Below are 14,933 nucleotides of genomic sequence, written 5' to 3'. Positions count from 1 at the left end.
CTGGTGCGTCTTCTCAAATGGAAATCACATGCATGCTGTATTCTTTAATAACTAAACAATAAATCACAAAAACAACTTGAAACTAAAAATATCACTGTGACCTCTAACTCTAGGTTTGCTCTAGTCTTCTGTTCTATGGACTGAGTCTGAATGTAGGAATGTTTATCTCACACAGTTGATCTTTGCTGTTGTTGAAATTCCTGCAAACTTGTGCGGTATGACTCTAATTCAGCACTTTGGAAGGAGGATATGTCAAGCGTGTTTCCTACTCTTTGGAGGTACCGCTTGCTTTGTGGTCCTTGCTGTGCCAAAAGGTATCTTCCCGATCTGAAATCTATTGTTATGATTTAAAGAAAAAGTCACTCGAGGGCTGAGTTTTCCATGTGATTTTCTACTGTTGCCCTATCAGATCTTTCCGTGGTGGTAACAGTCTTAGCTGTGCTCGGGAAATTTTCTGCCACTGCTTCTTTCAGCACAGCCTACGTTTATACAGCAGAATTATACCCCAGAGTTTTAAGGTAACGTCACTCACCAGCAGTGATTCTGGTAACAGCAAGATTTTCTTTTCTTTGTGTTTGTTTTAGTACATAATCTTACAGTGAATTTTACAGCAACAAGTTCTGCTAAGTGTCGGTTTGATTGATTTTTCGAGCTAATCAGTAAAATGTAAAGCATTGCAAAAATCACCCCAGTTTATGTTTGTGCAGGCATAATGGCGTAGGTCTGAACTCCATGTGTGCTTGAGTTGCGGGTATAATCGCACCACTGATCAGGCAACTGGAAAGCTACCATCCCATCATCCCAATGCTAGTATATGGCATTGTCCCTGTTGTTGCTGGATGTTTCTCTTTCCTGCTGCCTGAAACCCTCAATGTTGAATTTCCAGATCACACTGAAGTAAGATAAATGCACTATCAGTAAGTGTGTTTCTTCTTTTTTTGACTTAGAAACCCAGTGAATGAAGCAAAGGGAGACGGATATTGTGCTGAAGAAGTTGAAGAACACAAGCTATAATTAGGGCCCGAGCACTGAGAGTGCGAAGGCCCTATTGTATCTGCTCCGTTTCTTATTATTATTATTATTATTATTATTATTATTATTATTATTATTCACCCCAAACAAGGGCCTTTTTGAGGGCCTAAACATGCTCAAAAACTCATGAAATTTTGCACACATGCCAGGTCTGGTGAAAAATTTTGTATTTTAATGGTTTTACATATGAGCACTGGGAAATGGCTCTACAGCGCCACCTATGCCTTGTTAAATGCAGCCCTACGACCACATCGTTTGAGCTACATGTATGAAATTTGGCACACATGTGTATCATGCCAAGACGAACAAAAAAGTCAGTGGGCCCATTGACGCAAACCCAACAGGAAGTCCGCCATTTGGAAGTGAAGCTGACATTTTGGCTCTAATTTTGCCATTTCCATGCCTCGAACTTTAACGAACTCCTCCTTGGGATTTGGTCGTATAAGCTTCATATTTGGTCAGTGCCAACTACACCCTTGTGCCATGTTAAATTGCGGAGCTTTTGAGTTTTCACAATACTATGAGGCCGTGGCGCCATGGCGAATTTCGATGACTCGCCATGAAAATCTTATTGCCTCTCATTTTGTCATACAATTTCTGACCTTGACCAAAGTGAACACATATGATAAGGCTCCAGCCCTGAACATATTTCAACTGCCATATTTGACATCAAGGACAGCGCCACCTAGTGGGAACAGGAAATGTCATGTTTTACACTTTGGGGTACAGTATAGTGATGGGTGACATCTGCAGCCTCAAATTTCTCCAGGAAAGCCTTAAGGAGTTGGTCTTGGGTTACAGTGAAAACTGTGAGTTTTCGCGAAAGGGTGTGACCCCAGCAGCATGGCGAACTTTGATGTCACGCCATGAAGAAACAAATTAGTATAACTCAATGAAATCCAGTCTGATCAGTACCAGACTTTACAGGCATGATGTCAGACGCGCCCTGAACAGATTGATGTGCCCATTGTCAGGAATATGAAGAGCGCCACCTAGTGGGAACAGGAAATGTCATGTCTTACACTTTGTTGTACTGATTTTCACAGGTTCATTGTGGCCACCTCAAAAGCGGTGAATATCACCATCAGTCCTTCATGATGCTTTAGTGCAAAAATTGTGAGTTTAAACTGAACGGCGCACCCTGGTGGCAACGCTGTTCACCATGAAAAATGAAGTGGCTTTTGAGGGGCTTGGAAAGTTTAAAAAGTCTTGAAATTTGGCGCACACCTCCAATGTGCATAAGGCTTTGTTGTTATGTGATCATTTTCATTGAATAGCGCAAAATGGCTCCACAGCGCCCCCTACGAAATTTCAAAACATCAGCCCCAGCTCTGTGTTTTATGTATGAGTCTTAAACCTGGTAAGCTTATAGGAGATATCAAGATGTACAAAAAAGTCTCTTGGAGCAATATCCCAAATCCAACAGGAAGTCAGCCATTTTAAAATTCATGTGTAATTTTGATGACATTTTCCCCCCTTTTCAGGCCTCATACTTTGACGAACTCCTCCAAGGGATTTCATCAGATTGGACCGATCTGCAGTTTGTGGAATCTAAAGACCTTTGTGATGTTAAATTGCGAAGCTTTTTACGTCCAGGGAAACGGGGTGGTTATGGCGGCACTTAGAGTTTGAATCACTCGCCAAAAAGCAGTAATCTGCTGTCACTCAAAAACACAATGTCCAATCTCTCCCAAACGTCTCAGGTGTGATGAGACTCGAGCTTGGAAGTGTTTGTTATGCCATTTGTACATAATGGTTAGAGCGCCACCTAGTGGAACGACTAACTAATCATGAATGAATGAGTTGAAATGTTAGCTGGTGGTTAAATGCATGAATTCCATCAATGTGACATCAGATCGGACGTGCTGGTTTTAGGTGTTGGGCGTGGCTCGACGCGCCGGGGGTGCGAGGGCCCTCATAACGCTGCTTGCAGCTTTAATTAGGGCCCGAGCACCGAGAGTGCGAAGGCCCTATTGTATCTGCTCCGTTTCTTATTATTAGGGCCCGAGCACTGAGAGTGCGAAGGCCCTATTGTATCTGCTCCGTTTCTTATTATTAGGGCCCGAGCACTGAGAGTGCGAAGGCCCTATTGTATCTGCTCCGTTTCTTATTATTAGGGCCCGAGCACCGAGAGTGCGAAGGCCCTATTGTATCTGCTCCGTTTCTTATTAGGGCCCGAGCACCGAGAGTGCGAAGGCCCTATTGTATCTGCTCCGTTTCTTATTATTATTATTATTATTATTATTATTATTATTATTATTATTCACCCCAAACAAGGGCCTTTTTGAGGGCCTAAACATGCTCAAAAACTCATGAAATTTTGCACACATTCCAGGTCTGGTGAAAAATTTTGTATTTTAATGGTTTTACTTATGAGCACTGGGAAATGGCTCTAGAGCGCCACCTATGCCTTGTTAAATGCAGCCCTACGACCACATGGTTTGAGCTACATGTATGAAATTTGGCACACATGTGTATCATTCCAAGACGAACAAAAAAGTCTGTGGGCCCATTGACGCAAACCCAACAGGAAGTCCGCCATTTGGAAGAGAAGGTGACATTTTGGCTCTAATTTTGCCATTTCCATGCCTCGAACTTTAACGAACTCCTCCTTGGGATTTGGTCCTATAAACTTCAAATTTGGACAGTGTCAACTACACCCTTGTGCCATGTTAAATTGCGGAGCTTTTGAGTTTTCACAATACTATGAGGCCGTGGCACCATGGCGAATTTCGATGACTCGCCATGAAAATCTTATTGCCTCTCATTTTGTCATACATCTTCTGACCTTGACCAAAGTGAACACATATGATAAGGCTCCACCCCTGAACATATTTCAACTGCCATATTTGACATCAAGGACAGCGCCACCTAGTGGGAACAGGAAATGTCATGTTTTACACTTTGGGGTACAGTATAGTGATGGGTGACACCTGCAGCCTCAAATTTCTCCAGGAAAGCCTTAAGGAGTTGGTCTTGGGTTACAGTGAAAAGTGTGACTTTTCGCAAAAGGGTGTGACCCCAGCAGCATGGCGAACTTTGATGTCACGCCATGAAGAAACAAATTAGTATAACTCAATGAAATCCAGTCTGTTCAGTACCAGACTTTACAGGCATGATGTCAGACCCGCCCTGAACAGATTGATGTGCCCATTGTCGGGAATACGTACAGCGCCACCTAGTGGCAACAGGAAATGTCATGGCTTTAATTTTGTTGTACTGATTTTCACAGGTTCATCGTGGCCACCTCAAAAGCGGTGAATATCAACATCAGTCCCTCGTGATGCTTTAGTGCAAAAATTGTGACTTTAAACTGAACGGCGCACCCTGGTGGCAACGCTGTTCACCGTGAAAAATGAAGTGGCTTTTGAGGGGCTTGGAAAGTTTATAGAGGCTTGAAATTTGCCGCACACCTCCATTGTGCTTAAGGCTTTGTTGTTATGTGATCATTTTCATTGAATAGCGCAAAATGGCTCCACAGCGCCCCCTACAAAATTTCAAAACATCAGCCCCAGCTCTGTGTTTTATCTATGAGTCTGAAACCTGGTAAGCTTATAGGAGATATCAAGATGTACAAAAAAGTCTCTTGGAGCAATATCCCAAATCTAACAGGAAGTCAGCCATTTTAAAATTAATGTGTAATTTTGATGACATTTTCCCCCCTTTTCAGGCCTCATACTTTGACGAACTCCTCCAAGGGATTTCATCATATTGAAGCATTCTTCAGTGTGTAGAATCTAAAGACCTTTGTGATGTTAAATTGCGAAGCTTTTTCCGTTCAGGGAAACGGGGTGGTCATGGCGGCACGTAGAGTTTCAATCACTCGCAAAAAGCAGTAATCTGCTGTCACTAAAAAACACAATGTCCAATCTCTCCCAAAGGTCGCAGGTGTGATGAGACTCGAGCTTGGAAATGTTTGTTATGCTATTTGTCAATAATGGTTAGAGCGCCACCTAGTGGCATGACTATAATCCTGGTTGAATAAGATGAAATGTTAGCTGGTGATTAAAAGCATGAAATCCATCAATGTGACATCACATTGGACGTGCCGGTTTGAGGTGTTGGCAGTGGCTCGACGTGCCGGGGGTGCGAGGGCCCTCATAACGCTGCTTGCAGCTTTAATTATTATTAGGGCCCGAGCACCGAGAGTGCGAAGGCCCTATTGTATCTGCTCCGTTTCTTATTATTATTATTATTATTATTATTATTATTATTATTATTATTCACCCCAAACAAGGGCCTTTTTGAGGGCCTAAACATGCTCAAAAACTCATGAAATTTTGCACACATGCCAGGTCTGGTGAAAAATTTTGTATTTTAATGGTTTTACATATGAGCACTGGGAAATGGCTCTACAGCGCCACCTATGCCTTGTTAAATGCATCCCTACGACCACATCGTTTCAGCTACATGTATGAAATTTGGCACACATGTGTATCATGCCGAGTCGAACAAAAAAGTCTGTGGGCCCATTGATGCAAACCCAACAGGAAGTCCGCCATTTGGAAGAGAAGGTGACATTTTGGCTCTAATTTTGCCATTTCCATGCCTCGAACTTTTGCGAACTCCTCCTTGGGATTTGGTTGTATAAGCTTCATCTTTGGTCAGTGTCAACTACACACCTGGGCCATGTTAAATTGCGGAGCTTTTGAGTTTTCACAATACTATGAGGCCGTGGCGCCATGGCGAATTTCGATGACTCGCCATGAAAATCTTATTGCCCCTCATTTTGTCATACATTTTCTGACCTTGACCAAAGTGAACACATATGATAAGGATCCACCCCTGAACATATTTCAACTGCCATATTTGACATCAGCGACAGCGCCACCCAGTGGGAACAGGAAATGTCATGTTTTACACTTTGGGGTACAGTATAGTGATGGGTGACACCTGCAGCCTCAAATTTCTCCAGGAAAGCCTTAAGGAGTTGGTCTTTGGTTACAGTGAAAACTGTGACTTTTCGCAAAAGGGTGTGACCCCAGCAGCATGGCGAACTTTGATGTCACGCCATGAAGAAACAAATTAGTATAACTCAATGAAATCCAGTCTGTTCAGTACCAGACTTTACAGGCATGATGTCAGACCCGCCCTGAACAGATTGATGTGCCCATTGTCGGGAATACGTACAGCGCCACCTAGTGGCAACAGGAAATGTCATGGCTTTAATTTTGTTGTACTGATTTTCACAGGTTCATCGTGGCCACCTCAAAAGCGGTGAATATCACCATCAGTCCCTCGTGATGCTTCAGTGCAAAAATTGTGACTTTAAACTGAACGGCGCACCCTGGTGGCAACGCGGTCCACCATGAAAGATGAAGTGACTTTTGAGGGGCTTGGATAGTATATAGAGGCTTTAAATTTAGCACACCCCTCCAAATGGATGAAGGCTTTGTTGTCATGTGATCATTTTTATTGACTAGCGCGAAATGGCTCCACAGCGCCCCCTACAAAATTTCAAAACCACAGCCCCAGCTCTGTGTTTTATGTATGAGTCTGAAACCTGGTAAGCTTATAGGAGATATCAAGATGTACAAAAAAGTCTCTTGGAGCAATATCCAAAATCCAACAGGAAGTCAGCCATTTTAAAATTAATGTGCAATTTTGGCAACATTTTCCCATCTTTTCAGGCACCGTACTTTGACGAACTCCTCCAAGGGATTTCATCAGATTGGACCGATCTGCAGTTTGTGGAATCTAAAGACCTTTGTGATGTTAAATTGCGAAGCTTTTTACGTCCAGGGAAACGGGGTGGTTATGGCGGCACTTAGAGTTTGAATCACTCGCCAAAAAGCAGTAATCTGCTGTCACTCAAAAACACAATATCCAATCTCTCCCAAACGTCTCAGGTGTGATGAGACTCGAGCTTGGAAGTGTTTGTTATGCCATTTGTACATAATGGTTAGAGCGCCACCTAGTGGAACGACTAACAAATCATGAATGAATGAGTTGAAATGTTAGCTGGTGGTTAAATGCATGAATTCCATCAATGTGACATGAGATCGGAGGTGCTGGTTTTAGGTGTTGGGCGTGGCTCGACGCGCCGGGGGTGCGAGGGCCCTCATAACGCTGCTTGCAGCTTTAATTATTATTATTATTATTCACCCCAAACAAGGGCCTTTTTGAGGGCCTAAACATGCTCAAAAACTCATGAAATTTTGCACACATGCCAGGTCTGGTGAAAAATTTTGTATTTTAATGGTTTTACATATGAGCACTGGGAAATGGCTCTAGAGCGCCACCTATGCCTTGTTAAATGCAGCCCTAAGACCACATCGTTTCAGCTACATGTATGAAATTTGGCACACATGTGTATCATGCCAAGACGAACAAAAAAGTCTGTGGGCCCATTGACGCAAACCCAACAGGAAGTCCGCCATTTGGAAGAGAAGGTGACATTTTGGCTCTAATTTTGCCATTTCCATGCCTCGAACTTTTGCGAACTCCTCCTTGGGGTTTCATTTCATAACCTTCAAATTTGGACAGTGTCATCTGCACCCTTGTGCCATGTTAAATTGCGGAGCTTTTGAGTTTTCACAATACTATGAGGCCGTGGCGCCATGGCGAATTTCGATGACTCGCCATGAAAATCTTATTGCCTCTCATTTTGTCATACATTTTCTGACCTTGACCAAAGTGAACACATATGATAAGGCTCCACCCCTGAACATATTTCAACTGCCATATTTGACACCAGGGACAGCGCCACCTAGTGGGAACAGGAAATGTCATGTTTTACACTTTGGGGTACAGTATAGTGATGGGTGACACCTGCAGCCTCATATTTCTCCAGGAAAGCCTTAAGGAGTTGGTCTTGGGTTACAGTGAAAATTGTGACTTTTCGCAAAAGGGTGTGACCCCAGCAGCATGGCGAACTTTGATGTCACGCCATGAAGAAACAAATTAGTATAACTCAATGAAATCCAGTCTGATCAGTACCAGACTTTACAGGCATGATGTCAGACCCGCCCTGAACAGATTGATGTGCCCATTGTCGGAAATACGGACAGCGCCACCTAGTGGGAACAGGAAATGTCATGGCTTTCATTTTGTTGTACTGATTTTCACAGGTTCATCGTGGCCACCTGAAAAGCGGTGAATATCACCATCAGTCCCTCGTGATGCTTCAGTGCAAAAATTGTGACTTTAAACTGAACGGCGCACCCTGGTGGCAACGCTGTTCACCATGAAAGATGAAGTGGCTTTTGAGGGTCTTGGCAAGTGTATAGAGGCTTGAAATTTGGCACACCCCTCCAATGTGACGAAGGCTTTGTTGTCATGTGATAATTTTCATTGAATATCCCAAAATGGCTCCACAGCGCCCCCTACAAAATTTCAAAACCACAGCCCCAGCTCTGTGTTTTATGTATGAATCTGAAACCTGGTAGGCTTATAGGAGATATCAAGATGTACAAAAAAGTCTCTTGGAGCAATATCCCAAATCCAACAGGAAGTCAGCCATTTTAAAATTAATGTGTAATTTTGGCGACATTTTCCCCTCTTTTCAGGCTTCATACTTTGACGAACTCCTCCAAGGGATTTCATCAGATTGGACCGATCTGAAGTTTGTGGAATCTAAAGACCTTTGTGATGTTAAATTGCGAAGCTTTTTCCGTTCAGGGAAACGGGGTGGTCATGGCGGCACGTAGAGTTTCAATCACTCGCAAAAAGCAGTAATCTGCTGTCACTAAAAAACACAATGTCCAATCTCTCCCAAAGGTCGCAGGTGTGATGAGACTCGAGCTTGGAAATGTTTGTTATGCTATTTGTCAATAATGGTTAGAGCGCCACCTAGTGGCATGACTATAATCCTGGTTGAATAAGATGAAATGTTAGCTGGTGGTTAAATGCATGAATTCCATCAATGTGACATCAGATCGGACGTGCTGGTTTTAGGTGTTGGGCGTGGCTCGACGCGCCGGGGGTGCGAGGGCCCTCATAACGCTGCTTGCAGCTTTAATTATTATTATTATTATTATTCACCCCAAACAAGGGCCTTTTTGAGGGCCTAAACATGCTCAAAAACTCATGAAATTTTGCACACATGCCAGGTTTGGTGAAAAATTTTGTATTTTAATGGTTTTACATATGAGCACTGGGAAATGGCTCTACAGCGCCACCTATGCCTTGTTAAATGCAGCCCTACGACCACATCGTTTGAGCTACATGTATGAAATTTGGCACACATGTGTATCATGCCAAGACGAACAAAAAAGTCTGGGGGCCCATAGACGCAAACCCAACAGGAAGTCCGCCATTTGGAAGAGAATGTGACATTTTGGCTCTAATTTTGCCATTTCCATGCCTCGAACTTTAACGAACTCCTCCTTGGGATTTGGTCCTATAAGCTTCAAATTTGGACAGTGTCAACTACACCCTTGTGCCATGTTAAATTGCGGAGCTTTTGAGTTTTCACAATACTATGAGGCCGTGGCGCCATGGCGATTTTTGATGACTCGCCATGAAAATCTTATTGCCTCTCATTCTGTCATACATGTTCCGATCTGGACCAAAGAGCACACATATGATAAGGCTCCACCCCTGAACATATTTCAACTGCCATATTTGACATCAAGGACAGCGCCACCTAGTGGGAACAGGAAATGTCATGTTTTACACTTTGGGGTACAGTATTGTGATGGGTGACATCTGCAGCCTCAAATTTCTCCAGGAAAGCCTTAAGGAGTTGGTCTTGGGTTACAGTGAAAACTGTGACTTTTCACGAAAGGGTGTGACCCCAGCAGCATGGCGAACTTTGATGTCACGCCATGAAGAAACAAATTAGTATAACTCAATGAAATCCAGTCTGATCAGTACCAGACTTTACAGGCATGATGTCAGACCCGCCCTGAACAGATTGATGTGCCCATTGTCAGAAATACGGACAGCGCCACCTAGTGGCAACAGGAAATGTCATGTCTTCCACTTTGTTGTACTGATTTTCACAGGTTCATCGTGGCCACCTCAAAAGCGGTGAATATCAACATCAGTCCCTCGTGATGTTTCAGTGCAAAAATTGTGACTTTAAACTGAACGGCGCACCCTGGTGGCAATGCGGTTCATCATGAAAGATGAAGTGGCTTTTGAGGGGCTTGGAAAGTTTATAGAGGCTTGAAATTTGGCACACACCTCCAAATGGATGAAGGCATTGTTGTTATGTAACCATTTTCCTTGAATAGCGCAAAATGGCTCCACAGCGCCCCCTACAATATTTCAAAACATCAGCCCCTGCTCTGTGTTTCATCTATGAGTCTGACACTTGGTAAGCTTGTGTAAGATATCAAGATGTACAAAAAAGTCTCTTGGAGCAATATCCCAAATCCAACAGGAAGTCAGCCATTTTAAAATTAATGTGTAATTTTGATGACATTTTCCCCCCTTTTCAGGCCTCATACTTTGACGAACTCCTCCAAGGGATTTCATCATATTGAAGCATTCTTCAGTGTGTAGAATCTAAAGACCTTTGTGATGTTAAATTGCGAAGCTTTTTCCGTTCAGGGAAACGGGGTGGTCATGGCGGCACGTAGAGTTTCAATCACTCACCAAAAAGCAGTAATCTGCTGTCACTAAAAACACAATGTCCAATCTCTCCCAAACGTCTCAGGTGTGATGAGACTCGAGCTTGGAAATGTTTGTTATGCCATTTGTGCATAATGGTTAGAGCGCCACCTAGTGGAACGACTAACTAATCATGAATGAATGAGTTGAAATGTTAGCTGGTGGTTAAATGCATGAATTCCATCAATGTGACATCAGATCGGAGGTGCTGGTTTTAGGTGTTGGGCGTGGCTCGACGTGCCGGGGGTGCGAGGGCCCTCATAACGCTGCTTGCAGCTTTAATTATTATTATTATTATTATTATTAGGGCCCGAGCACCGAGAGTGCGAAGGCCCTATTGTATCTGCTCCGTTTCTTATTATTATTAGGGCCCGAGCACCGAGAGTGCGAAGGCCCTATTGTATCTGCTCCGTTTCTTATTATTAGGGCCCGAGCACTGAGAGTGCGAAGGCCCTATTGTATCTGCTCCGTTTCTTATTATTATTATTATTATTATTATTATTATTATTATTATTATTATTATTATTATTATTATTATTCACCCCAAACAAGGGCCTTTTTGAGGGCCTAAACATGCTCAAAAACTCATGAAATTTTGCACACATGCCAGGTCTGGTGAAAAATTTTGTATTTTAATGGTTTTACTTATGAGCACTGGGAAATGGCTCTAGAGCGCCACCTATGCCTTGTTAAATGCAGCCCTACGACCACATGGTTTGAGCTACATGTATGAAATTTGGCACACATGTGTATCATTCCAAGACGAACAAAAAAGTCTTGGGCCCATTGACGCAAACCCAACAGGAAGTCCGCCATTTGGAAGAGAAGGTGACATTTTGGCTCTAATTTTGCCATTTCCATGCCTCGAACTTTAACGAACTCCTCCTTGGGATTTGGTCGTATAAGCTTCAAATTTGGACAGTGTCAACTACACCCTTGTGCCATGTTAAATTGCGGAGCTTTTGAGTTTTCACAATACTATGAGGCCGTGGCGCCATGGCGAATTTCGATGACTCGCCATGAAAATCTTATTGCCTCTCATTTTGTCATACATTTTCTGACCTTGACCAAAGTGAACACATATGATAAGGCTCCACCCCTGAACATATTTCAACTGCCATATTTGACATCAAGGACAGCGCCACCTAGTGGGAACAGGAAATGTCATGTTTTACACTTTGGGGTACAGTATAGTGATGGGTGACATCTGCAGCCTCAAATTTCTCCAGGAAAGCCTTAAGGAGTTGGTCTTGGGTTACAGTGAAAACTGTGACTTTTCGCGAAAGGGTGTGACCCCAGCAGCATGGCGAACTTTGATGTCACGCCATGAAGAAACAAATTAGTATAACTCAATGAAATCCAGTCTGATCAGTACCAGACTTTACAGGCATGATGTCAGACCCGCCCTGAACAGATTGATGTGCCCATTGTCGGAAATACGGACAGCGCCACCTAGTGGCAACAGGAAATGTCATGGCTTTAACTTTGTTGTACTGATTTTCACAGGTTCATCGTGGCCACCTCAAAAGCGGTGAATATCACCATCAGTCCCTCGTGATGCTTCAGTGCAAAAATTGTGACTTTAAACTGAACGGCGCACCCTGGTGGCAACGCGGTCCACCATGAAAGATGAAGTGGCTTTTGAGGGGCTTGGAAAGTTTATAGAGGCTTGAAATTTGGCACACACCTCCAAATGGATGAAGGCATTGTTGTTATGTAACCATTTTCCTTGAATAGCGCAAAATGGCTCCACAGCGCCCCCTACAATATTTCAAAACATCAGCCCCTGCTCTGTGTTTCATCTATGAGTCTGACACTTGGTAAGCTTGTGTAAGATATCAAGATGTACAAAAAAGTCTCTTGGAGCAATATCCCAAATCCAACAGGAAGTCAGCCATTTTAAAATTAATGTGTAATTTTGATGACATTTTCCCCCCTTTTCAGGCCTCATACTTTGACGAACTCCTCCAAGGGATTTCATCATATTGAAGCATTCTTCAGTGTGTAGAATCTAAAGACCTTTGTGATGTTAAATTGCGAAGCTTTTTCCGTTCAGGGAAACGGGGTGGTCATGGCGGCACGTAGAGTTTCAATCACTCGCAAAAAGCAGTAATCTGCTGTCACTAAAAAACACAATGTCCAATCTCTCCCAAAGGTCGCAGGTGTGATGAGACTCGAGCTTGGAAATGTTTGTTATGCTATTTGTCAATAATGGTTAGAGCGCCACCTAGTGGCATGACTATAATCCTGGTTGAATAAGATGAAATGTTAGCTGGTGATTAAAAGCATGAAATCCATCAATGTGACATCACATCGGACGTGCCGGTTTGAGGTGTTGGCAGTGGCTCGACGTGCCGGGGGTGCGAGGGCCCTCATAACGCTGCTTGCAGCTTTAATTAGGGCCCGAGCACCGAGAGTGCGAAGGCCCTATTGTATCTGCTCCGTTTCTTATTATTATTATTATTATTATTATTATTATTATTATTATTATTCACCCCAAACAAGGGCCTTTTTGAGGGCCTAAACATGCTCAAAAACTCATGAAATTTTGCACACATGCCAGGTCTGGTGAAAAATTTTGTATTTTAATGGATTTACTTATGAGCACTGGGAAATGGCTCTAGAGCGCCACCTATGCCTTGTTAAATGCAGCTCTACGACCACATGGTTTGAGCTACATGTATGAAATTTGGCACACATGTGTATCATTCCAAGACGAACAAAAAAGTCTGTGGGCCCATTGACGCAAACCCAACAGGAAGTCCGCCATTTGGAAGAGAAGGTGACATTTTGGCTCTAATTTTGCCATTTCCATGCCTCGAACTTTAACGAACTCCTCCTTGGGATTTGGTCGTATAAGCTTCATATTTGGTCAGTGCCAACTACACCCTTGTGCCATGTTAAATTGCGGAGCTTTTGAGTTTTCACAATACTATGAGGCCGTGGCGCCATGGCGAATTTCGATGACTCGCCATGAAAATCTTATTGCCTCTCATTTTGTCATACATTTTCTGACCTTGACCAAAGTGAACACATATGATAAGGCTCCACCCCTGAACATATTTCAACTGCCATATTTGACCTCAAGGACAGCGCCACCTAGTGGGAACAGGAAATGTCATGTTTTACACTTTGGGGTACAGTATAGTGATGGGTGACACCTGCAGCCTCAAATTTCTCCAGGAAAGCCTTAAGGAGTTGGTCTTGGGTTACAGTGAAAACTGTGACTTTTCGCAAAAGGGTGTGACCCCAGCAGCATGGCGAACTTTGATGTCACGCCATGAAGAAACAAATTAGTATAACTCAATGAAATCCAGTCTGTTCAGTACCAGACTTTACAGGCATGATGTCAGACCCGCCCTGAACAGATTGATGTGCCCATTGTCGGGAATACGTACAGCGCCACCTAGTGGCAACAGGAAATGTCATGGCTTTAATTTTGTTGTACTGATTTTCACAGGTTCATCGTGGCCACCTCAAAAGCGGTGAATATCACCATCAGTCCCTCGTGATGCTTCAGTGCAAAAATTGTGACTTTAAACTGAACGGCGCACCCTGGTGGCAACGCGGTCCACCATGAAAGATGAAGTGGCTTTTGAGGGGCTTGGAAAGTATATAGAGGCTTTAAATTTAGCACACCCCTCCAAATGGATGAAGGCTTTGTTGTCATGTGATCATTTTTATTGAATAGCGCGAAATTGCTCCACAGCGCCCCCTACAAAATTTCAAAATATCAGCCCCTGCTCTGTGTTTTATGTATGATTCTGAAACCTGGTAAGCTTATAGGAGATATCAAGATGTACAAAAAAGTCTCTTGGAGCAATATCCCAAATCCAACAGGAAGTCAGCCATTTTAAAGTTAATGTGTAATTTTGGCGACATTTTCCCATCTTTTCAGGCACCGTACTTTGACGAACTCCTCCAAGGGATTTGATCAGATTGGACCGATCTGCAGTTTGTGGAATCTAAAGACCTTTGTGATGTTAAATTGCGAAGCTTTTTACGTCCAGGGAAACGGGGTGGTTATGGCGGCACTTAGAGTTTGAATCACTCGCCAAAAAGCAGTAATCTGCTGTCACTCAAAAACACAATGTCCAATCTCTCTCAAACGTCTCAGGTGTGATGAGACTCGAGCTTGGAAGTGCTTGTTATGCCATTTGTACATAATGGTTAGAGCGCCACCTAGTGGAACGACTAACTAATCATGAATGAATGAGTTGAAATGTTAGCTGGTGGTTAAATGCATGAATTCCATCAATGTGACATCAGATCGGACGTGCTGGTTTTAGGTGTTGGGCATGGCTCGACGCGCCGGGGGGTGCGAGGGCCCTCATAACGCTGCT

General features: G+C 43.3%; 1 protein-coding gene across 1 annotated transcript in view; it reads left to right on the top strand.

Moving 5' to 3' along the window:
• The window catches only part of LOC146701903 (solute carrier family 22 member 13-like), a 1,544-nt gene extending 575 nt beyond the window's left edge, over positions 1 to 969 (top strand). Inside the window, 5 exon segments of the mRNA XM_085468902.1 lie at positions 1 to 3; positions 114 to 156; positions 159 to 314; positions 410 to 518; positions 708 to 969. The exon segment at positions 1 to 3 is cut by the window's left edge and continues 84 nt beyond it. Of these exon segments, the coding sequence (XP_085325028.1) occupies positions 1 to 3; positions 114 to 156; positions 159 to 314; positions 410 to 518; positions 708 to 906 (510 nt within the window). The 3' untranslated portion in view covers positions 907 to 969.
• The last annotated feature ends 13,964 nt before the right edge of the window (positions 970 to 14,933 follow it).

The sequence above is a fragment of the Copadichromis virginalis genome, linkage group LG9, assembly GCF_057382275.1.
Source record: "Copadichromis virginalis isolate Kocher_CV1m ecotype Utaka linkage group LG9, C_Virginalis_male_GT1.1, whole genome shotgun sequence".
NCBI lineage: Eukaryota > Metazoa > Chordata > Actinopteri > Cichliformes > Cichlidae > Copadichromis > Copadichromis virginalis.
The sequence above is the reverse complement of the archived record's forward strand: the minus strand, read 5'-3'. Positions and strand labels throughout refer to the sequence as shown.